Source organism: Boleophthalmus pectinirostris, unplaced genomic scaffold, assembly GCF_026225935.1.
Source record: "Boleophthalmus pectinirostris isolate CB_2022bp ecotype Guang Dong unplaced genomic scaffold, ASM2622593v1 HiC_scaffold_2826, whole genome shotgun sequence".
Classification (NCBI taxonomy): domain Eukaryota; kingdom Metazoa; phylum Chordata; class Actinopteri; order Gobiiformes; family Gobiidae; genus Boleophthalmus; species Boleophthalmus pectinirostris.
Window position 1 is genome coordinate 2,488,398 of NW_026571291.1, and position 25,519 is coordinate 2,513,916.

Genomic DNA, 25,519 nt, shown 5'->3' on the forward strand with positions numbered 1-25,519 from the left:
GAGGTTCATGGGAGTTTAACTTCTTAGGTTCTTTTTAAAGACAATGCAGTAAAGTGTGTTTACCTTGTTGACATGTTTCGGCTGCTGCTGCTGATCCATCTTCAGAACTGTCACCGGTGTTGGTGTTGACGTGTCGTATATCAGCTGTTGTTACTTCCTGTAGGCGTGGTCAGACCTGATGGACCTGCAGGTCGGCTCAGACTGACCACGCCTCCCGTCGCCCGGTGTCTCTGGAGGAGGGTGTCCCAGGTGTGTGAAAGGAGGAACGCTCCGTCATCACGGTTAATCCTGTCCAAGTGTCCGTGCCTCGTTTCCTGATTTCATCCGTCCTCCTTGATCCAGCGTTTGAACTTGTTGTTTTCCGATCCAATGACCCGAGCCCCGACCTGATCCATAATGTGGTTGTTCCTTTTACAGTGTCTGATATGGCGGATTTTAGGTTTTCCTGTTCTGCTTTGTCTTTTTGTGTTCTGGTGAGTCTCCCTGACGTTTCCTTCTCGCATTCCTTTTGGTGTTCCTTTTTTCGGATGTGAAATGCCCGGCCTGTTTCCCCTATGTGTGATTTATTGCATGATTTGCATTGGATTTCGTAGATGGTGTTGCATTTTTGTTCTTGTGGGATTTTGTCCTTGGGATGTACGAGTTGTTGGTGGAGTTTTGTGTCTGGTTTTACTACAGTGCTTATGTTGTGTTTTTTCATGGCTCTGGATGGGTTCGGTTATTCCTCTGATGTTCGGTAGTGTGACTATGTTTTTGTCCTGCTGCCCTGTGTTGGATTGTTGTGTTTTTTTCCGGGGTTTGTTGGTTTTATTGATAACTTGTTGTCTGCCTTTGTTTATGGCCCAGCTGGGATATTGACCGGTGACAGTTCTGAAGATGCTTGCAGCAGCAGTCGAAACATGTCAACAAGGTAAACACACTTTACTGCATTGTCTTTAAAAAGAACCCAAGAAGTTAAAGTATATAAGAAGACAAAATGAACATCTTTTGCTTCATGGGAGTTTGCCCAACCAGTCCACATGTGCTTTGTGGACTTGGAGAAGGCGTTTGACCGTGTCCCTCGTGGTGTCCTGTGGGGGGCGCTCTGGGAGTGTGGGGTCTGGTCCCTGTACGACCGGAGCAGGAGCTGTGTTCGTTGCCGGCAGTAAGTCAGACCTGTTCCCGGTGCATGTTGGACTTCGCCAGGGCTGCACCTGTCACCGGTTCTGTTCATTGTTTTTATGGACAGAATTTCTAGGCGCAGTCAGGGGCCGGAGGGGGTCCGGTTTGGGGACCACAGGATTTCATCTCTGCTGTTTGCGGATGATGTTGTTCTGTTGGCTTCATCAAACCAGGACCTGCAGTGTGCACTGGGGCGGTTTGCAGTCGAGTGTGAAGCGGCTGGGATGAAGATCAGCTCTTCTAAGTCCGAGGCCATGGTTCTCGACCGGAAAAAGGCGTCTTGTCGTCTCCGGGTGGTGGGGAGTCCCTGCCTCAAGTGGAGGAGTTCAAGTATCTCGGGGTCTTGTTCTGGAGTGAGGGGAGGATGGAGCGTGAGATTGACAGGTGGATCAGTGCAGCGTCTGGCAGTGATGCGGTCGCTGTATCGGACCGTTGTGGTGAAGAGGAGCTGAGCTGAAAGACAAAACTCTCGATTTACCGGTCAGTCTTCGTTCCTACTCTCACCTCTGGTCATGAGCTCTGGGTAGTGACCGAAAGGACGAGATCGCGGATACAAGCGCTCGAAATGAGTTTCCTCCGCAGGGTGTCTGGGCGTCTCCCTTAGAGATAGGGTGAGGAGCTCAGTCACACGGGAGGAGCTCGGAGTAGAGCTGCTGCTCCTCCACGTCGAGAGGAGCAGCTGAGGGGAGGGCATCTGTTTCATATGCCTCCTGGGCGCCTCCCTCAGGAGGTGTTCATGTCCCACCGGAAGGAGGCCCCAGGAAAGACCCAGGACACATTGGAGGGACTATGTCTGGCCTGGGAACACCTCGGGATTCCCCTGGAGGAGCTGAAGGACGTGTCTGTGGAGAGGGAAGTCTGAGAGTCTCTGCTCAGACTGCTGCCCCCGTGACCCGGCCCCAGATAAGTGGAAGAAAATGAATGGTTGGATTTTCAGTGGTGCAGAAGTAACGGTGCGATCGACTGACATGATACAGACAGAACAGAGGCTCTTTCTGCAGGAGACATGTGCAGTAGAGTGAAGTGACAGTGGTTCAGGAGGAACAGGAGCAGCAGATCCTCACACACAAGACTAGAACCTCTCCAGACTCAGCTTTGCTCAAGTAACCATCTTTCGAGTGTATTTAGTATTTTTCTATCTCGTCGTGTATTTACTACTTTGTGCATAGTTCAAATGTTCCATGTGGATTTACATTTTTTGTTAGAGGTTCTAAGTTTGAAAATACACTGTGACTTTGTAAACACTGTAAATTTGGTTAGTGGATCTTTTGAGTTTGTAATTGAGTACCTCTGCTGTAAATTATAGTTTTACACCAATCAAGAAGCAGTTTGTGAAAAAAAAAACTGGAAAAATATGTTGAATATTACAGATAGTGGAGATTTCCCACATTGACGACATTACACTTTTCTGCACAATTCTATCCAAAAGTTCAGTACAGTTTATAATTACAAAGCACATTTAAACTTAATACTTTAAACATTGATTTCAACAAAATAAAGGTGTTTTCATATATTTTTATTTGTGTGTACATTAGAGAAGTTTTATCCTACTGTTGCTAGGTAACAGTGAAAATTTTAAACCCAAAAAATACCATATTAAGAAAAAAATGTAGATCTGTGTTATGAAGTTGTTTCCTGATCACAAACAGACCTGGAGTTGTGTTTTGTTTCATTCTGATCCACATGAAAAACTAAACTAAGTAAACCAGAAGAGACACCAGTTTGACTCCGTCCACAGTGACTCGAGGCGTTTACACCGGATGCCCTTCCTGTCGCCGCCGCCGGAGTAAAGTCTGTGGTCTCCTTTAAGTCTACGAGGCCGATGCTCTTTAAGTGCTCGGCTCATGTTACAAACAGCAGCGATGAAATGAGCAGGAAAAATCTGTGGATGTGCTGCCTCATTCTGATCAGGCAGATCTGAGCAGCTCCGACACACGGACACTCGGACAAATGTGTCGCACAAATACACATTTGGGTCAGTTTGGGTCAGATTCTGGACGTTTATTCTAACCTGAAGATTTCCACTGTGTCTGTATATTCAGTACAGAGACACAGACACACAGAGACACAGACACACAGACACACAGACACACAGACACACAGACACAGACACACAGAGACACAGACACACAGAGACACAGAGACACAGAGACACAGAGACACAGACACACAGAGACACAGACACACAGAGACACAGAGACACACAGAGACACAGAGACACAGAGACACAGAGACACAGAGACACAGAGACACAGAGACACAGAGACAGAGACACACAGAGACACAGAGACACACAGAGACACAGACACACAGAGACACAGACACACAGAGACACAGAGACACACAGAGACAGAGACACAGACACACAGAGACAGAGACACAGACACACAGAGACACAGAGACACAGAGACAGACACAGAGACACAGACACAGAGAGACACACAGAGACACAGAGACACAGAGACACAGACACAGAGACACAGAGACACAGAGACACAGACACAGACACACAGAGACACACAGAGACACAGACACACAGAGACACAGACACAGAGACACAGAGACACACAGAGACACAGACACAGACACAGACACACAGACACACAGACACAGAGACACAGAGACACAGAGACACAGACACACAGAGACACAGAGACACAGAGACAGACAGACAGACACAGACACACAGAGACACAGACAGAGACACACAGAGACACAGACACACAGAGACACAGACACACAGAGACACAGAGACACAGAGACACAGAGACACAGAGACTCAGAGACAGACACACAGACACAAAGACACAGAGACACAGAGACACAGAGACACAGACACACAGACACACAGACACACAGAGACACACACAGAGACACAGAGACACAGACACACAGACACACAGAGACACAGACACACAGAGACACAGACACACAGAGCACAGAGACACAGAGACACAGAGACACAGACACACAGAGACACAGACACACAGAGACACACAGAGACTCAGAGACACAGACAGACACAGAGACACAGAGACACAGACACACAGAGACACAGACACACAGAGACACAGAGACACAGACAGAGACACAGACACACAGAGACACAGACACACAGAGACACAGACACAGAGACACAGACACACAGAGACACAGAGACACAGAGACACAGAGACACAGAGACACAGAGACACAGACACACAGAGACACAGAGACACAGACACACAGAGACAGAACACAGAGACACAGACACACAGACACACAGAGACACAGAGACACAGACACACAGACACACAGAGACACAGACACACAGAGACACAGAGACACAGACACACAGAGACACAGACACACAGAGACACAGACACAGACACACAGAGACACAGACACACACAGACACAGAGACACAGAGACACAGAGACAGACACAGAGACACAGAGACACAGACACACAGAGACACAGAGACACAGACACACAGAGACACAGAGACACAGACACAGAGACACAGACACACAGAGACACAGACACACAGAGACACAGACACACAGACACAGACACAGAGACACAGAGACACAGACACACAGAGACACAGAGAGACACAGACACACAGAGACACAGACACACAGAGACACAGACACACAGACACACAGAGACACAGACACACAGAGACACAGAGACACAGACACAGAGACAGACACAGAGACTCAGAGACACAGAGACACAGACACACGAGACACAAGACACACAGACACACAGAGACACAGACACACAGAGACACAGAGACACAGACACAGACACACAGAGACACAGACACACAGAGACACAGAGACACAGACACACAGAGACTCAGAGACACAGAGACTCAGAGACACAGACACACAGAGACACAGACACACAGACACACAGAGACACAGACACACAGAGACACAGAGACACAGACACACAGAGACACAGACACACAGAGACACAGACACACAGAGACACAGACACACAGAGACACAGACACACAGAGACACAGACACAGAGACACAGAGACACAGACACACAGAGACACACAGACACAGACACACAGAGACACAGAGACACAGAGACACAGAGACACAGACACACAGAGACTCAGAGACACAGAGACACAGACACACAGAGACTCAGAGACACAGACACACAGACACACAGAGACACAGAGACACAGAGACACAGACACACAGAGACACAGACACACAGAGACACAGAGACACAGACACAGAGACAGACACAGAGACACAGACAGAGACAGACACACAGACACACAGAGACACAGAGACACAGACACACAGAGACACACAGAGACACAGACACACAGAGACACACAGACACACAGAGACACAGAGACACAGACACACAGAGACACAGACACACAGAGACACAGACACACAGAGACACAGAGACACACACAGAGACACAGACACAGAGACACAGACACACAGAGACACAGACACACAGAGACACAGACACACAGAGACACAGAGACACAGACACACAGACACACAGAGACACAGAGACACAGACACACAGAGACACAGAGACACAGACACACAGACACACAGACACACAGAGACACAGAGACACAGAGACACAGAGACACAGAGACACAGACACATGTCCAAGATTGTCTCACTCTCAGTTTATGTTCAGGCCTTATGTTAAACTCAGAACCTCCAGAATTCGCTCCCTGAGCTGCAGAGGCTGCACTAGCACTGACTCAGGACTGGTGCAGGTTCTGGGGTTTAGGTCATGACCTTTCAGATCAGAGAGTCACGTGAGGCTCATTCTGCTTCTGATTGGAGAATCGTTGTGAGAAATGATGACATAAACACCATTTCATATCATCAAATCTTAAAATCATTTCATGAAATCTCCAGGTCTTCATCTTTCCTGCTAAAACCTTGTTTGTTCTATGTTCATGTCCACAGTCCGGGCATCCGGAGTAAAAATCTGCTTTTATATTTGTTTATGTTTTAATTTCAGAAAACAAGGAGCGCACAGCTCAGGGGAACTGGACCCTGTGGTCCTGAGCGCTACACTGTGCACCTGTCTCCAGAGGCAGGTGCGGAGTGGCTCCTGTCAGTGCGTTGAGCGCGTGCAGTGACAGAGATAATGAGCCGTGTCATTAGCGCCTCCTGTTGGCTCACACTGACACGTGCACTTTCCCCCCGCGTGTCCATCACACGCACAGCGCGCGCACAGGTCGCACGTGCGAACAGCTGCTTGTGTTTGGACGCACGTGGAGAGGACGAGACACGGCGCGCGGGTTCAAACTGAACCGCACGCGCCAGTTTGACTCTGACAGATGGACGCAAACAGATGAGAGCGCGCGCGGCTCGTGATTGGTTTATTCTTTTGTCTGCGTGAAGAATGAAGCTGAAACGGAGCTTAATTAAACTGTCACTCATCCTAAAGTCCCGACGTGTGCGTGAGCGCGTGAGTGCGTGACCTCTCGGTCTCCGGAGCGGCAGGTGCGCTCTCAGGAGTGTGACGTCACCTCAGCCTCTCCCTCCGCGTGTGTTTGAGAATGAGCGCACACGCACGAGCCTCTCATCTGAGCATCTTCTGAGCGCGTGTGGCGCTCGCGCCTCACCGCCTGTTTGGAGGGCGGCACCGCGCGCGTCTGAGGCTGACGCGGCCGTGCGTCTGGAGAGAGGGAGGCACGAGGCGAGTTCAGTCTGGATCCACGCACCAGCGCATCCCCACGCGCTCCACACAGCTCCTCACGCCACGCGGACACCACGCACGGACCATGGACCGCGCTCGCCGCTTCCGCGCACCGAGCGTCGGCTGAGCGCGTTTTCTCCCGGACCGCGCGCGGTGACCGCGTCATGTCGGAGCCGGAGCGATGGGGAAGTTTGACGAGCACGAGAGGATAATCCTCAACGTCGGCGGCACGAGACACGAGACGTACAAGAGCACCCTGAAGACGCTCCCGGGCACGCGCCTGGCCCTGCTCGCCTCGGACTCGGACCTGGACTCGGTTCTGGATCAGCTGCAACAAGTCCCGGGCTTCATCGAGTACAACGCGCGCACCAACGAGTACTTCTTTGACCGCCACCCTGGCGTCTTCGCCTACGTGCTCAACTACTACCGCACCGGGAAGCTGCACTGCCCCGCGGACGTGTGCGGCCCGCTGTTCGAGGAGGAGCTGTCCTTTTGGGGCATCGATGAGACGGACGTGGAGCCGTGCTGCTGGATGACGTACCGCCAGCACCGGGACGCGGAAGAGGCGCTGGACGTGTTCGAGCTGAACGTGGATAACGGCGACGAGGACGACGACATCGGGAAACGTCTGGGCATCGAGGACGTGGCGGCGGACGGCAGCGTGAGCCAGTGGCGCAAGTGGCAGCCCGTCATCTGGAACCTGTTCGAGGACCCGTACTCCTCCCGCGCGGCACGGGTAAGCGCGCGCCTCCCAGTGACCCCGTGTCACTGTGTGGCTGTGTCAGATCTGTGTGATGGCGGGACTTTGGGGGAGTTACAGTGGTCCGGTCCGCACCTGTTGAGCGGGGGTCTGACGCTGAGGCCGCGTGACCCCGGTATGACCCCGGGATGAGCCGGTACCGCTCACGTGCGGTGGTTCTGTGGGAGCTCGCGCTGAGTGGCTCTGACACTGGGCTCTCGTGCGCTCGGTGATTGTGTCGTTACGTGGAGAGTTTCTTGTTCGTTTGGCGCGTTCCTCCTCGTGTGTCTCGCGCTCTTCTGACCCTGAGAGCCCCGGGTTCGCCTCGTGCACCTGTGCGTAAAGACGCTTTGTGCTCGTGACGTTTGGCGCGTGCGGGGTCAGGGTCAGTGTTTCCTGTATTTTCACATTCCACCACAGGCCCAAGATCACGACACAAAACCTCAAATAACACGCAATAAATGACAAATCTTTACCAGAATTTGTATATTTTGTCCTCTTATACTTCTGTTATTCTGCATTTTAGTATTTATATTTTGAGCATGGAACATTTGAAGGGCACGTGCTTTACGTAACGTGTTTTACCTGGACAAAGGGACGTTCACTCCCAAAGACACAGATCCACAACATAAAGACACAAAGAGTCACGGAAGAGTCTGTGGATCTGAAATTTGAGCGTAATTTATGTGATTTACTCAGATTTAATGTTTGGTCTTTGTGATGTGGTGATTTTTAAAGATCTCCGCGGTTTTATTTTCGACTCCTCTTGATCATGAGAGGAGCAGCTGAGAGGAAAAAGAAAAGAAAATCCAAAAGCTCTTTCATTAAAATCGTCCTTTTTGTCAGATATTTCCAAGTGCAAAAATGGTCTTGTTTTGGTCGAGAGCAGGTTTCTGTACTTTCTACTCCTCTACGCTTTTAATTTTTATCCGAAACCTGCTGAAAAGAAAAGAAAGAGAGTTTATTTTGATCACATTCATAATTTGAGCGAACGGAAATAAAAAATAAAAAATAAAAACAGCTGGAAAAAACTCTGTTCGGTTGTTTTGTTGAACAAAATCTCTACATTTGAAGCTTTTTTGGATCTCAAAATGTGACTGAAATACGTTTACTTTTTACTCTTGAAGTACATTTTTAAAACAAGTACTGTAATACTTTAATACTTTTACTTTAGTAGATTTTCCATGTGATACTTTTACTTTTATTTGAGTTTTTTATTTTTTTATTTTTTGGCTTTCGGCGTCTGTACTTTTACTTAAAGGCGCGCTGCGTGACTTTTCTGTATCTTTACGTTGCCTGAAATGTTCCGCAGTGTGTATTTATCTGTACGGAGACGGTAGGTGACGTCACAGGGCAGAGTTACGGGTCAGATCTGTGGAGAGGCGAGCCCAATCGCAGTCAGAGAGCACGATTTTAGGTCGACAAAGACTCGTGTTATTGAGTAAATGTAAGATGGACACGTTTAAAGCCACACCGGGACATTCCAGACAAAACAACAACATCTCCATGGAGACAAGCAGGTGACAGACCTTCCACCAAAAAAAGTTACACAGTGCAACTTTAAGTAACAGAAACACTACTGCTTTTAAAGGTGCATTGTGTAACTTTTCTGGTGGAGCCTCCGTCAAATACTTTTCTTCATGGAGATGTTATTTCTTTGTCTGGAATGTTCCACGGTATGGCTTTAAACCTTTCTATCTTCACGGAGACCAAACCAGACTAAGTTACGGGTCAGATCTGTGGAGAGGCAAGCTCACTGAGATGGACACGTTTAAAGCCACGCTGGGATATTCCAGACAAAACAACAACATCTCCATGGAAACAAGCAGGTGACAGAGACCGGGATGAGACCAGGACCAGACCGGGGACAAGACCAGGACCGGGACCAGACCGAGACTGGGACCAGACCAGGACTGAAAATGGTTTAGTCCTGGTTCAGTCCCGGTTTAGTCCCGGTTCAGTCCCGGTTCAGTCCCGGTTCAGTCCCGGTTCAGTCCCGGTTCAGTCCCGGTTTAGTCCCGGTTCAGTCCCGGTTCAGTCCCGGTTTAGTCCCGGTTCAGTCCCGGTTAAGTCCCGGTTTAGTCCTGGTTCAGTCCCGGTTTAGTCCCGGTTCAGTCCCGGTTTAGTCCCGGTTCAGTCCCGGTTTAGTCCCTGTTCAGTCCCGGTTTAGTCCCGGTTCAGTCCTGGTTCAGTCCCGGTTTAGTCCCGGTTCAGTCCCGGTTTAGTCCCGGTTCAGTCCCGGTTCAGTCCCGGTTCAGTCCCGGTTTAGTCCCGGTTTAGTCCTGGTTCAGTCCCGGTTCAGTCCGGTTTAGTCCCGGTTCAGTCTTGGTTTAGTCCTTGATTCAGTCCCGGTTTAGTCCCGGTTCAGTCTTGGTTTAGTCCTTGATTCAGTCCCGGTTTAGTTCCGGTTCTGTCGTGGTTTAGTCCCAGTTCAGTCCTGGTTCAGTCCCAGTTCAGTCCTGGTTCAGTCCTGGTTTAGTCCTGGTTCAGTCCTGGTTCAGTCCTGGTTCAGTCCTGGTTCAGTCCTGGTTCAGTCCTGGTTCAGTCCTGGTTTAGTCCCGTTCAGTCCTGGTTCAGTCCTGGTTCAGTCCTGGTTCAGTCCTGGTTCGGTCTGGTTCAGTCCTGGTTCAGTCCTGGTTCAGTCCTGTTCAGTCAGTCCTGGTTCAGTCCTGGTTCAGTCCTGGTTCAGTCCCGGCTCAGTTCGGCATCACAGTTAAAATCACGTAAACGGCCGTTATTTGTTTTTTCCATTTTTCATTTAAACACAAAATCAAAAACTGAAAAAAAACCGAATCATTTGTTTTATTTTTTCATTTTGGTTTTGGAGACAAATAATGAAGAAAATAGTTGTTTCTTCATTTTCTTATTTCTGGTTTTATTTTGAAAAACAAATGAACGAATGACACACAGATTCTTCCACCGTCTCTTCTCTTACTTGAGCCAGTTCGATGACTTGAGTTTTTTTTTTCTGCAGAGTCGTAACAGCAGCTCTTAGTGACATCCTCCGATCTCTTCTTCCTGTAACAATGAAGGATTTTATCGACCACAAACCCGGAGACAAACTAATGCTGAGGGCGGAGACACTGTGATGGTGGTCCACGTTTTGTAATCTTTATTCTCAAGACGCACGGTTTATTTTATTTTGTTTATTTCCTGTTTTCTTTTCTTTCCATTTACACCCACAGCTTGGTCCAGTTAAGCTTAAACTACATCAAGTATATTCACCCAAAACGTCGTAAATAACGTGTTTAAGAAGTTTCAGGTTTGTTTTTCAAGCTCTGAGGCTTCTCTCCCTTTTGCTCCCCGTGCTAAGTCACCCCCCTTCAGAGCACCAAGTTGCCGTACACAGGTTTACGTCAGGTTTTTGTGTATTTATAGAGAATTGTCGCATGGGAGTGTGTGGGCTTGTGGGCGGAGTCTCGTACAGGATCTTACAGCGAACCGTAAAGAGGATTTGAATAGGGCCCAGGAGAGATCGCTAAATGACTGAAACATGCATGCTAGAAAACTTAATACCTCCTCTTTTTAAGCAAATATCTGAAATGTACGGAGCCCTGTGAAGGTTTTTGTGCTTGTTTTATAAAATGTTGTACTGACTCCACACACTACGATGGTCAAAAATATAGAAAATCTGATATTGATCGATACGAAAACCCGATGTATCATTTTAGGAGCACATATCCAAGTGTCCTCGGGTCACATTTGAAAAAAAATCTGATCTGTGTCATTCAGACTGTCATTAAAAGATCAGATACAGGTCACATAGGCGCCAAAAAATCTGATTTGGGTCACTTCAGGCTGCAGTCTGAACGTAGACTAAAACACATAGACTAGTATACGCCAAAGGACCTGGTTTAGACCTGGTTTAGACCTGGTTTAGACCTGGTTTAGACCTGGACCACTGAGGGATTACACAAATATAAGACCACGTGGGAATAGAAAAGAAAGTTCTATAATTTAATGCTGAAAATCACAAGAAAGAGTGTTTTTTTGTTCTCATCGTGGTATCAGAATCGGTCTGGAGTGTCAAGTCTGTTCTTTATTATTGAAATCGAGTTTGAAATTACATTTTCGTGACAGCGCTAGTCCGGATCAGAACCTGTTATGAAGTGTGATTCTGTGTTCACTTTCCTCATGTTGGTGAATATTGTGTCTGTGCTCCGGCTGCACGTCTGAGCCGCACTAACACTTCCTCTGTGCTCACGTTACTCTGTCTGTGCTCTGTGTACACAAAGTGATATAAACCAAGTTATAAAGTCATAAAAAACACTTTAACTCTCACTAATAACACTTTAATTAACCCTAATAAAGCATGAACAATATTTTTTAACTACTACTACTAACTAACGCACTAACTCATGTGAATATTAGAGACAGGGAGGTAGAGGGAAGGGCTCCGCTCCATTGTTAAAGGTGCTTTGTGTAACTTTTCTGGTAGAAGTTTTGCTTGGAAGGTTCCACAGTTTGATATTAAACTTATCTAACTCCATGGAGACAGACAGAAAAATTGCAGGTCAGATCTGCGGAGAGGTCGGCCCGGTCACAACGCGGTTTTTCAAAGTCCTGTGAGGTTCATTTGGTCAAACACAAAAGGACTCCGGTTAGGCCTGTAACGATAATCAGTAAATCGATTAATCGTACGGTAAACTTTTAACGAGCTCGATAACGTTTCCGGCCACGATAAATTCTATTTGCAGCTTGTTTGTTTTCCTCGCTCTCTGTCGCTCTCGAAGCTGTGTCTGTCGGCACAGCGGATGCACGTTGTCAGGGAATTTACCCCAACCTCAGTCATTAAAGAACAAGCCAGAGACACAGTGGTTCGTTTTACTTGCGCAAGGAGTAGAGCACACGATTATCACACAATAGGTTACATTCATTACATCACATATTATTCACATGTCTGACAAACTTCCACTGACACAGCCGCCAATCACACACTGATTTCATACTCCAGGTGGTAGATAGACTCTAGTATTTCCCCAGAGTCCAGTGTTAACCTCATGATGTTTCTCCCGGTACATTTCATCTTAATGAGTCAGCCGACACATCATCCATATCACCTGATACAGCTTGAACACAACAAAACAAGACAAAAAAAAAAAAAAAAGCAAATGTTGATAACTGTTGATATTAGGGATGGGCATTCGATGAAATTTTCTTAATCGATCGTCGGAAGAATTAACGATCGATTAATCATTAATGTTTTTATATTAAAATGATCATCATTATTATTTCTATCTGCACTACTAATCTGCATAAATAAATTCAACTTTACGACATATAAACCGTAACGACTCTAGAGCCACATCAGCCCGTTTGACATTATAATGTGTTTAATTCAGTTTTGTTCAAATCTCACAGAAACGAAACTTAAAACCGCATCGCTAATTTACATAAACTAAGCGAAGATAAAACTCCAGCTCTTGTGTCGCTGATGTGGTTCAATTTCTGTTGGATTAAAAGACATGACTCAGGTGAATACAGGTTAGTGTGACCAGATTTGCGTTTGTCAAAACCAGGACAGCGTACGGGGGGAGGGGCGGGGCCTCGTCATCGACATTGAGCGACTCTCACCTGGTAAAACTTTTTCCCACTGGACACAGAAACATATGTGCTGCTTTATACACTGTGCACATGGACTCACACTTGTCCCCAACGCAACAGAAAGCGTGGAATTTCTTGTACAAATCATCGTTAAATACGCATTTGTGCTTCGGCACGCTGCAGGCTGACCTACTGTTTCTGTTTGTGTCTCGCTCCTTCTGATGCAGAGACACATGTACACACCTGTTTGGTCACTCTACGCTACGCACAGCAACCTACATTCGGTTTGTCGATTAAAATTAACGTAATCGATGAAATTCTTAATGATCAATTATCGATTAATCGATTAATCATGCCCATCCCTAGTTGATATACTACATCATGATTACCTTTACATGAATCAGCCTTTAAATGATTAACACTTTAAATGAGAAATGCTTATAACATAAAAATTCTCTAACACACGTGTAGCCTGAGTGCAGAAAGCGCCGCTGTCTGTGCGGTTTAACATGAAGCCGCCACACAAGCGCCGCTGTCAGGACCAAAACAGTTCATCGCCGAGCACCAAAACAAGTCACGATGTCGAATCAACACTGGTGAGCGGGACACGTCTCAACAGCCACGTACGTCAAATACAGCGAGCGAAACGCAAACGACGAGAAGAAATGTCTCAAACCCCAACAGCCGATATAAACCCAAACCCGAGCGACACAACTAGCCCCGCCCCCGAGAGAACCCGAAATCCACTGAAATCCCACAAAACACCGACACGACACCAGACGGGACAGAGGCTCCCTCATAGAGAAACAGTGTCCTGTGTCGCAGGTTCATACGAACACTTCAAGACCAAAATGACGAGGCCACAGCAGCCACATGTAAGTCAATGACTAAAATAACTTTTAAGGTCAATTTTGTTACAGAGATTTAATAATCCATTTTATTTGTGCAGAAAGAACAAAAATGTGGCTGTCTGCTGCAGGTGTTCCAATCAGTAGGGGCAGGTAGAGGGCGCTCTTGGAAAAAGGATCAAAACTCAAACACAACGGACTCCAGGTGCTCCAAAACAGAAGAAAAAGTTAACACATCAATCATCAGCAATTAAGCCCTGATGAAGACCAGTTAAGGTCGAAACATGTTGGCTTTGGCCATTCAAATAAAGGCCTTTTAAAGGTTGTATGGAGGATTTTTTTTTTTTAGTTTAAAATTGTCATTGAAAGTTTAAAATACCATTACAGAGACGCAGCAGCTTTTTAATTATGATGACCGGAAAAAAAGAAAGAATGAAAATCTATCAGTAGTGGACGTAGTGAGGCCAGATAAACATCAGCCAATAGAAAACGAAGGCTTCCTCTTTTTCTATTGGCTGTTAGGTTGTCAGTCAAACTCCCTACATTTTTAGTGTAACTGACTCGTCGGCGCTCGGGGATTATGTGGTTTATTTCTTTGAGGCTTTTTCAAACTGTAGCTTCCTTGCAATTCGCACAAAGTTTGTTGCGATGGCGGACGAGAATCCACGACCAGTTCGCCGCAAAAGAAAGTCCGAAGGGTCTAAAAAACTGACGCGTCGGTCGCTAAAATATTTCTAGGCAGGTCACTTCAACAGTAATTCTGAACATGCACTGGATGTAAACAAACGTGATTTCTAGAGTAAAGAGGCGGGAGGAGGAGGTGTTTCTACTGAGGAAGGTGGTGTCACACATGCACAACATTTGAAAAAGGACTGGTCGCTGTATTTCACTTCCCTTAAAAAATCCTCTATACAACCTTTAACTATATTTTTCCTCGTGCGATGTGTTAACTTTGTCTACTGTTTTGGAGAGCCTGGAGTCCGTTGTGTTTGAATCCATTTTATTTATTGCTTTGGTTGTGTTTGGTTCCACAATGGTTTATTCAAGTGTATTTTTATAAAGTCCTCGCTGTGAGTCAGACACATTAGACTAGTCATGTGTTAACAAGTCTGTTTTATTTAGGCCTGTTGTTTATGTTTGTCTTACACTTCCTGTGTTAAATGTTATTTAGAAAGTATAGTTTATTTATCTTTGAAAGGGTGTATTTGCATTTTTATTCCATGGTCATTATTTTAGTTGAAACTGGTCTCAAAATGTCAATATTATCTTTTATCGCAATAAATTCTTAGTCAATGAATCGTCCTGCAAAATGTGTTATTGTTACTAACTCCAAAGAAGTAAAAAGAATAAAAAATCGTACGAGGAAAAATACAGTAAAAGGCCTTTATTTAAATGACCAAAGCCGATATGTTTTGAGCTTAACTGGTTTTCATCAGGGCCTAATTGCAATTTACATCTCAAAAATACCAAGAAAAACAAACGTTCTGACTGTGAGCGGGGTCGCCTCTCCACAGATCTGACCTGTAACTTGGTCTGGTTTGGTCTCCGTGACGACAGAAAGGTTTAAAGCCACACTGAAACAACAGAACAGAAAAGTTACGCACCTCACGTTTTTAAAACAGTAAAAATCACGTACGGCTTCTTTTCTTAACTTTTATGAATTAAGTCTTAGTTCATGCTTTATTAAGGCTAATTAATGCTTAATAATTCATGATTAAGTGTTATTAGGAGAGAACGTTATCAAAAAGAGATGTTTTTCTTTACATTTTTACGTAAATATTTCGATAAAAACACATGAGTTTATTTGTTCGCCGTATCACTTTGAGTTTGTGTGTTTTTGTTACTAAATGTTTGTCCCTCTCGTGTCTCTGTAGTTTTCCGTTGGACTGTGATGGTAAAACCTGCATCAAACTCCCACCTCCTTCATCCTTCCCCATTGCTCATCCCGAGTGCTTGCTCGACGGCACAACCCCCCGGCCCTCTGCACCGCAAAAACAGAACTTACACACGAGTTAAAACGACCTTTCCTTTCCTTTCCTTTCCGTGCATGTGCTCTGCTCTTGGACGATGCCGTAGAGTTTGGTGCATGATTTCTGCTAAAACAAAAAGAGAAACAAAACTGCTCGGAGCTCGGAGCATGTGTCTGTGAATCTACAAAAACCGAGGAGTAGAACAGTCTCTGGGTCGTGGAAACAGCTCTGCATGTACGAAATGTTTGAACTTTACGTCTTTGCATCGTGATGAACTCTGCTCCATCATGTTTCGATCACAGAGACGATACCGAGTGTGAAGAATCCACAGTGTTGGGAAGGTGACTTTTAAAATGTAATCCCCTACAGATTACAGATTACACACCTCAAAATGTAGTTTGTAACGTAATCCAATAAATTACTTAAAGTGAGTAATGTAATCTGAATACTTTGGATTACTTGATTTGCTGTAGAGAAACAAAGACTAGAATATCTTAACATAAGAAGTTTTGTCTGATAAAAGAAAATAAAAAGCCCAAACTTTACTGAACCAAATTAAAAATATTATTGATAGAAGACGAGGAAACACGGTCCATGTGGCAGGGTTTTGTCCTGGTTTAGTCCTGTTAAATCCTGTTTTAGGCCTGGTTTAGATCTAGTTTAGACCTGGTTTAGTCCTGGGTTTAGACCTGGTTTTAGTCCTGGTTTAGACCTGGTTTAGACCTCGTTTTAGTCCTAGTTTAGACCTGGTTTTAGTCCTGGTTTAGTCCTGGTTTTAGTCCTGGTTTAGACCTGGTTTTAGTCCTGGTTTAGACCTGGTTTTAGTCCTGGTTTAGACCTGGTTTAGACCTCGTTTTAGTCCTAGTTTTAGACCTGGTTTTAGTCCTGGTTTAGTCCTGGTTTAGACCTGGTTTAGACCTGGTTTTAGTCCTGGTTTAGACCTGGTTTTAGTCCTGGTTTTAGTCCTGGTTTAGACCTGGTTTTAGTCCTGGTTTAGACCTGGTTTAGACCTGGTTTTAGTCCTGGTTTTCCTGGGTTAGTCCTGGTCACACACGACTCTCTGGTCCAAATATCATTTTTTTAATCGAAAAAACTAAATACAAGATGCAGACGTGTTATTATTTGCCAAAATGTGCCCCGATTTATTTAAAAGATAAAAAAGTGTGTCGAGTCCAGTGTGTCATTTTTGCAGTTCCAGTAAAGTTCTATGTCAGGGGTGTCAAACATACGGCCCGGGGGCTGGATTCGGCCCTCCAAGACCTTTAATCTGGCCCTCGGCTGATTTTCTACTAACATATTTTAATTATATTTTCTATTAAAATCTTGTAAATTTTCTGTGGTGTTTATCACAGCAGCGTCTCCAGCGTCTCTGTACGTGGCCCCTCCCACCAGAGCAGCACAAATGAAGACTTGTCTCTTTCCAAACGCTCTTAAAGGACGATCGTTTTGACTGTTGACCGTGACACCCTCATCAGAAAAATGTCCAACATGAGAAAAGTGGAGCCGAGTGCAGGATTTTACAACAAAAATGGACTTATTCCTGTTTGTATACAAGTTCATGTTAAAACATTGTGTTGAAATTGTATTTTTCTTAAAGTTTCAGGTTGTTCATAATATTATAATATTTTGTAAAAGAAAGAGTTCATTAATTAAAAAAGATTTCTGTAATAGATTTGTGTTTCTCTGCACAAATATTTGAACTTATTGTTATTTTTGGGGTTTATATGACATGAGTTTTCTGGTCTATGCAGATGTTTTTCATGCGCACGGAGCGGCCGGTCGAGACAAATCAGTCTCTGCTGCAGATTTATGACCGATAACCGATACGCTGTTACCTTCCCTTTGCTAGAGGAGAAAGAGAAGTAACAATAAAAAAAGACAAACAAACAAGATGTTTAAGGTTAAACTAAAATTGTGGATTTATTATTTATAGTGTAGGAAAAAGAGAAAAAAACACACAAAAAGTTGTGGTGAAAATAAAAAGGATTTAAACAAAAATAAACTACTAATTAATACTTTTACTTTAGTAGATTTTCTCAGGGATTCTTGATTTACCATCAGTCTATGTTCCTCCTCTCACCTCTGGTCATGAGCTCTGGGTAGTGACCGAAAGGACGAGATCGTGGATACAAGCGCTCGAAATGAGTTTCCTCCGCAGGGTGTCTGGTCCCTTAGAGACAGAGTGAGGAGCTCAGTCACACAGGAGGAGCTCGGAGTAGAGCTGCTGCTCCTCCATGTTGAGAGGATCAGTTGAGGCTCGGGCATCTGTTCTGATGCCTCCTGGGCGTCTCCTTCGGGAGGTGTTCTGTTCATGTCCCACCGGGAGGAGGCCCCGGGGACGACCCAGGACACACTGGAGGGACTATGTCTCTGGGCTGGGAACAACTCGGGGTCCCCCCGGAGGAGCTGGAGGAAGTGTCCGGGGTGAAGGAAGTCTGGGAGTCTCTGTTTAGACTCAGCCCTGGATAAGCAGAAGAAAATGGTTGGATGGAGATTTTCTCATGTGATATTTTACTTTTACTTGTTATTTGAGTTTGGTCACAGGTGAATTCAGATGGGTGTGATTGACAGGTGAATTAACCAATCAGGGACACGCACGACCCGTCTGTATCAAAACAAACATGGCTGTGTGTGTCTGAGTGTCTCAGTGTGTGTGTGTGTGTGTGTGTGTGTGTGTGTGTGTGTGTGTATGTGTGTGTGTGTGTGTGTGTGTGTGTGTGTGTGTGTGTGTGTATGTGTGTGTGTGTGTGTGTGTGTGTGTGTGTGTGTGTGTATGTGTGTGTGTGTGTGATGTGTGTGTGTGTGTGTGTGTGTGTGTGTGTATGTGTGTGTGTGTGTGTGTGTGTGTGTGTGTGTGTGTGTGTGTGTGTGTGTGTGTGTATGTGTGTGTGTGTGTGTGTGTGTGTGTGTGAGTGTGTGTGTGTGTGTGTGTGTGTGTGTGTGTGTGTGTATGTGTGTGTGTGTGTGTGTGTGTGTGTGTGTGTGTGTGTGTGTGTGTGTACATCTCTGCTGTTTAAATGTGTCAGTCGTGTTAAAGCAGCCGTCAATCAAATACTCAACCTGCTGTTTGTACAACTACAACAGACAGAAGGAAGAGAAGGAAGAAGAGAAGGAGAGAAGGAAGAGAAAGGAAGGAGAGAAGGAAGGAGAAAGGAGAGAAGGAGAGAAGGAAGGAGAGAAGGAGAGAAGGAGAGAAGGAAGGAGAGAAGGAGAGAAGGAGAGAAGAAGAGAAGGAGAGAAGGAGAGAAGGAGGGAGAGAAGGAGAGAAGGAAGGAGAGAAGGAGAGAAGGAGAGAAGAAGAGAAGGAGAGAAGAGAAAGGAGGGAGAGAAGGAGAGAAGGAAGGAGAGAAGGAGAGAAGGAGAGAAGGAGAGAAGGAGGGAGGAAGGAGAGAAGGAGAGAAGGAGAGAGAGAGAAGAAGAGAAGGAGAGAAGGAGAGAGAAGGAGAGAAGGAAGGAGAGGAAGGAGAGAAGGAAGAAGAAGAGAAGGAGAAGAGAAGGAGGGAGAGAAGGAGAGAAGGAGAGAGAAGGAGAGAAGGAGAGAAGAGAAGGAGAGAGGAGAGAAGGAGAGAGAGGAGAGAAGGAAGGAGAGAAGGAGAGAAGGAGAGAAGGAGAGAAGGAGGGAGAGAAGGAGAGAAGGAGAGAAGGAGAGAAGGAGAGAAGGAGAGAAGGAGAGAAGGAGGGAGAGAAGGAGAGAAGGAAGGAGAGAAGGAGAGAAGGAGAGAAGGAGAGGAGGAGGGAGGTAGAGATCAGGTCCATATCTCCAAACAGCAGCTTGACTTTATTTTAATTTTCCTGTTTTCCACAAAATCGATTCTTGAGCTTTAAACCGTCGTCCACATGTTTCAGTTTTATTAGTCTTTCCAGGGTTTCACCACGTGACATCACCAGGTGACATCACCAGGTGGAGCAGAGTGTTTTCTGTCTGAGGAAATGTTCAGGGTTGTGATGTTTTTGTTCTTTTCACCTGCAGAGTTTTGGGTTAATGTGAAAATCCTCTGGAGATTTAAAACCAGAACCACAAATCAAACTGACTCATGGAGAGAGAGAAGAGAAGAGAGAAGAGAAGAGATAGAAGAGAGGGATGAGAGGAGAGAAGAGGAGAGAGGAAGAGAGAGAGAAGAGAAGAGAGAAGAGGAGAGAGGAAGAGAGAGAGAGAGAGAGAGAGAGGGATGAGAGAGGAAGAGAGGAGAGAGGGAGGAAAGAGAGGAAGGGAGGAGAGAGGAAGAGGAGAGAGAGGGATGAGAGGAGAGGAGAGGGAGAGGGATGAGAGAGAAGAGGAGAAAGGGATGAAAGGAGAGGAGAGAGAGGAAGGAGAGAGGAAGAGAGGAGAGAGAAGAGAAGAGAGGGATGAGAGAGGAAGAGAGGAGAGAGAAGAGAGAGGAAAGAGGAAGAGAGGAGAGGAGAGGGAGAGGGATGAGAGGAGAGAGAGAGAGAGGAGAAAGGGATGAGAGGAGAGAGAGAGAGAGGAGGGAGAGAGAGAAGAGAGAGAAGGAAGAGAGGGAGAGAGGAGAGAGAGACAGGAAGGAGGATGAGAGGAGAGAGAGAGAGAGAAGGAGGGATGAGAGGAGAGAGAGAGGAAGGAGGGATGAGAGGAGAGAGAGAGGAAGGAGGGATGAGAGGAGAGAGAGAGAGGAAGGAGGGATGAGAGGAGAGAGAGAGGAAGGAGGGATGAGAGGAGAGGAGAGAGAGAGGAAGGAAGGATGAGAGGAGGAGAGAGAGGAAGGAGGGATGACAGGAGAGAGAGAGGAAGGAGGGATGAGAGGAGAGGAGAGAGACAGGAAGGAGGGATGAGAGGAGAGGAGAGTGAGAGAGGGAGGAGAGGAGAGCGTGATGACAGGGAGAGAGGAGAGAGGGGAGAAGAGAGAGAGGAGAGGGAGGACAGGAGAGAGGAGAGGAGAGAGAGAGAGGGAGGACAGGAGAGAGGAGGGAGGGAGGAGAAGGATTGAGTGAGGAAAAGGAGAGAGGAGAGGGATGAGAGGAGAGGAGAGAGAAAGGGAGATGAAGTAAGAAAGAAAGAAAGAGGGAGAGTTGAGAGGGGGGAGAGGGGAGAAAGAGAGGATGAGAGTGTTTGGAAGGAGAAGGAGGGACGAGAGAGAGAGAACGACAGGGGAGTGGAGAGAAAGACGAGAGAGAAGGAGGGAGAGATGCATCCTGTGTTTGGTGCAAAAGTGTGAAAGAGGAGAGTGAAAAATAGAAAAGTGATCTGATCGTGGGAGGAGTTCACCAAAAGAGGAGAGAGACGGAGAGATGACGACGAGGAAGAGGCAGAGAGAGAGAGAGAGAGAGAGAGAGAGAGAGAGAGAGAGAGGAAGAGAGGAAGAGAGGAAGAGAGGGAGGGGAGATGAACAGGAACTGAAATAGGCAGCGGAGGTGAGACGGATGGAGGGAGAGAGGGAGAAGACGACAGAGAAGGAGACAACTGAGAGACGGAGAGAAAGAGAAAGAGAGAGAGGAGGAGGAGGAGGAGGAGAGACAGAAGATCTCTCCTCCTCCTTCTCTTCTCTGCTCTTCTCCTCCTTTCCTCAAGTTCTAGTAAAAACAATAGAACAGAGAACAACAATTAGAGATGTGACAATAATCGAAATATCGTGGTATCGTATCGTCAAAGTTCTCACAATAATATCATGGACCATCTCGATATATCGAATTACAAGTGTCTTTGCTTAAAGGTTGTATGGAGGATTTTTTTTTTGGTTTCAAGTTGTCAATGATAGATTATAGATGCAGTCGCCTTGTAATTATGATGACCAAAAAAAAGAGAATAAAAATTCATCAACTCTGGACGTGGTGGGGCTAAACATTTGCCAATAGATAACGACACTGCCTCGTTATCTGTGAGCTGACAGGCTGTCAATCAAACTCCCTACGTTTCTAGTGTAACTGACTTGCCTGCGCCGCCGGTACGTGGTTTACGTACGACTGTCACACAGTCCACAGACGCAAGACGCACAGACGCTGTTTACTCCACCAACGCAACAGTTCTTAGCGGCTTTTTTTGACCTATATCTTCCTCGCAGTTCGCACAAAGTTTGTTGCAATGGCGACAAGAATCCAGGAGCAGTTCGCCGCAAAAGAAAGTCTTTTTTGAGGTCGATGAAAGAAGAAGACAAGAGGAAAAAGCAGCGAAGCCAAACTAAGGTGATTCTTGAAGATTCATTCCAGCGATGGCGCGACTGAAGCAGACGAAGGGTCTAAAGACTGAACGCACTGGTCCACAAATTACTCCTGGACAGGAAACTTCTGCTTATTATGAAAACGTACTTTATTTCCAAGAGCTAGACAAACGTTTTTCAGGACACGAAAGCGAATATCCTATGTCTGAAAACGTCATTTTCAAGGCAAAGAAAGAGTTCGCTTGCTGCTGCGTGTTGTAGCTAGTTCATTCGCACTGAATCTCTGCACCCCTTTCCTGCTCCTCTCCCCGCTGCCCGATCCACTCTTCCCCCTGCTCCTCACTTCTCCGTCTTGTCTAACCAACACTGTAGTTAGTTGTTTACAAGTCATGTGCAGCACCGGCTGTAAACAAACCTGTTTGTGGCGTAAGGAGGAGGAGGGAGGAGGTGTTTCTACGTAGGAGCTGTAGGGGAGGGGGAGGTGGTTTCACACATGCGCAACATTTGAAAAAGGACAAACAGTCGCTGGATTTCTCGTTCCTTGGAAAATCCTCTATACAATTAAATGAAGAGTTAAGGTGCAACAACAGCTAAAAAAACACAGAGGGAACTACATAGACCATGATCCTTTGCTCCATTTCAGTGCAGACGACAAGAAGAAATAACAGTTCTAACACTTTTAAGTCTTAGTTCTTTGGATTTAAGAGGAAAAAAGTTGCATATTTTTTTGTTTTGCCTCTACAAAATATCGTAATAAATATCGCGCCGTGAGATGTATATTATGAGAATATCGAATCGAGAGATTTGGATATTGTTACATCTCTAATCGTGAGTTTTCCCACGATATCGCAATAAATATCGTATCGTGAGACTTGGATATCGTTAAACTTCTACTGTTAATGTCACATATGAACAGTTCTTCAGGAAACTGTTTGGCTTCACACACAACGTCCAACGAAACATTGTTCGAGACGACAGAACCAGAACATTTTCACCATCACCTCTTTTTTACTGAGATTCCATCTAGAACATGGAAACCTGAAGAAAGTCCGACGGTTTCGGACAAATATTTAGGATTTATGTTGGGCTCAGGTCGGACTCAGACACATGAGCGAGTTAGTTGTTTCGCTCTGAGACGCTTAAGTCTAGACCTGGTTTAGACCTGGTTTAGACCTGGTTTGGAACTGGTTTAGACCTGGTTTTGGACCTAGTTTAGACCTGGTTTAGACCTGGTTTTGGACCTGCTTTAGACCTAGTTTAAAACTGGTTTAGACCTGGTTTTGGACCTAGTTTAGACCTGGTTTAGACCTGGTTTTGGACCTGCTTTAGACCTAGTTTAAAACTGGTTTAGACCTGGTTTTGGACCTAGTTTAGACCTGGTTTAGACCTGGTTTTGGACCTGCTTTAGACCTAGTTTAAAACTGGTTTAGACCTGGTTTTGGACCTAGTTTAGACCTGGTTTAGACCTGGTTTTGGACCTGGTTTAGACCTGGTTTAAACCTTTTTTAGACCTGGTTTTGGACCTGCTTTAGATCTGGTTTTGGACCTGCTTTAGACCTGGTTTAGACCTGGTTTTGGACCTGCTTTAGACCTGGTTTAGACCTGGTTTTGGACCTGCTTTAGATCTGGTTTTGGACCTGCTTTTGAGCTGGTTTAGACCTTGTTTTCGACCTACTTTAGACCTGGTTTTGGACCTGGTTTAGACCTGGTTTTGGACCTGCTTTAGACCTGGTTTTGGACCTGGTTTTGAACTGGTTTGAGACCTGGTTTTGGACCTGCTTTAGACCTGGTTTAGACCTTGTTTTGGACCTACTTTAGACCTGGTTTTGGACCTGCTTTAGACATGGTTTTGGACCTGCTTTAGACCTGGTTTTGGACCTGGTTTTGAACTGGTTTGAGACTTGGTTTTGGACCTGATTAACTAAAGGTTTGATGTTCACTTTTTGGTTGGATCCTTCCCAGTTTGATTGGAACGAGGATATAAGGACGATAACTGCATCTCCTACATCAGTGCATCAACATTTCCCGCTGCTGAAACTCCTGCACATCACGTCGGGTTTGTGAAGTCGTAGTGCACAGTTTTGTATCATGTTTTTGTGTGTTTATGCAGAATTGTCCTGTGGGCTTGTGGGCGGAGCCTCGTACAGAGTCTTACAGCATCATCGCATCAACAGGGTTTGAATAGGGCCCAGGAGAGATCACTAAATTACTGAAAGGTGCATTGATTTTGCATAATTCTCCTCTTTGAAAACACTTAAACGCTGTAATTCGATCAGAGATAAAAAACGCGACTCTTAAAAGTGAAGTAAAAGTCCAAACGCGGCGTATCGAGCTGTTTGGTGACAGACGCGGCAGAGTTGGTTTTGTATCGAGCGTCGTGAGAAACTGGAGCCTCCCGCCGGATCTGAACCTCCTCCACCGAACATCTCCACTCCACCTTCACCACATCAGATTCACACAAGAGGAGGGAAGGAAATCTGTAGGAAAATACAAAAATCATCGTTTAGATTTAGTCCTGGGTGAATCCTGCGATAGACTCAAGGTGCAGTCCGGGTTTAGACCTGGTTTGGACCTAGTTTTGGACCTGGTTTAGACCTAGTTAAGACCTAATTTAGATCTGGTTTAGGACCTGGTTAAAACCTGGTTAAGACCTGATTTAGACCTGGAAAAATTATAGTTTAGATTTAGTCCTGATTTAGAGCTGATTTAGATCTGGTTTTAGACCTGGTTTAGACCTGGTTTAGACTTGGTTTAGACCTGGTTTAGACTTGGTTTAGACCTGGTTTAGACCTAGTTTAGACCTGGTTTTGGAGCTGGTTTTGAACTTGGCTAAGACCTGGTTTAGAACTAGTTTAGACCTGGTTTAGACCTGATTTAGATTTGGTTTTGTACCTGGTTAAGACCTGATTTAGACCTGATTTAGTCCAGTTTTAGACCGGTTTAGTCCTGAAAAAATCATAATTTATATTAAGGTCTGGGTGAATCCTACTCTAGAAGGAGTTGTAGTTCTGGTTTAGACCTGGTTTAGGACCTGATTTAGACCTGGTTTAGGACCTGGTTAAGACCTAATTTAGTCCTGGAAAAATCATAGTTTACAATTACTCCTGGGTGAATCCTACTCTAGACTCTAGGAGTAGTCCTGGTTTAGTCCTGGTTTAGTCCTGGTTTAGACCTGGGTTAGACCTGGGTTAGACCTGGTTTCGGAGCTGGTTTAGACCTGGTTTAGTTCTAGTTTAGACCTGGTTTAGTTCTAGTTTAGACCTGGTTTAGTCCTGGTTTAGACCTGGTTTAGACCTGGTTTAGACCTGGTTTAGTTCTAGTTTAGACCTGGTTTAGACCTGGTTTAGACCTGGTTTAGACCTGGTTTAGACCTGGTTTAGTCCTGGTTTAGACCTGGTTTAGACCTGGTTTAGACCTGGTTTAGACCTGGTTTAGTTCTAGTTTAGACCTGGTTTA

The 25,519-nt window shown here is 45.7% G+C and overlaps 1 protein-coding gene across 1 annotated transcript in view; it reads left to right on the forward strand.

Annotated features, from left to right (window-relative positions):
• The first annotated feature begins 7,030 nt into the window (after positions 1–7,030).
• kcnc2 (potassium voltage-gated channel, Shaw-related subfamily, member 2) overlaps positions 7,031–25,519 on the forward strand; it is a 113,844-nt gene continuing 95,355 nt past the window's right edge. Inside the window, exon 1 of the mRNA XM_020937066.1 lies at positions 7,031–7,585. Coding sequence (XP_020792725.1) covers positions 7,031–7,585 — 555 coding nt within the window. The remainder of the gene's footprint in view (positions 7,586–25,519) is intronic.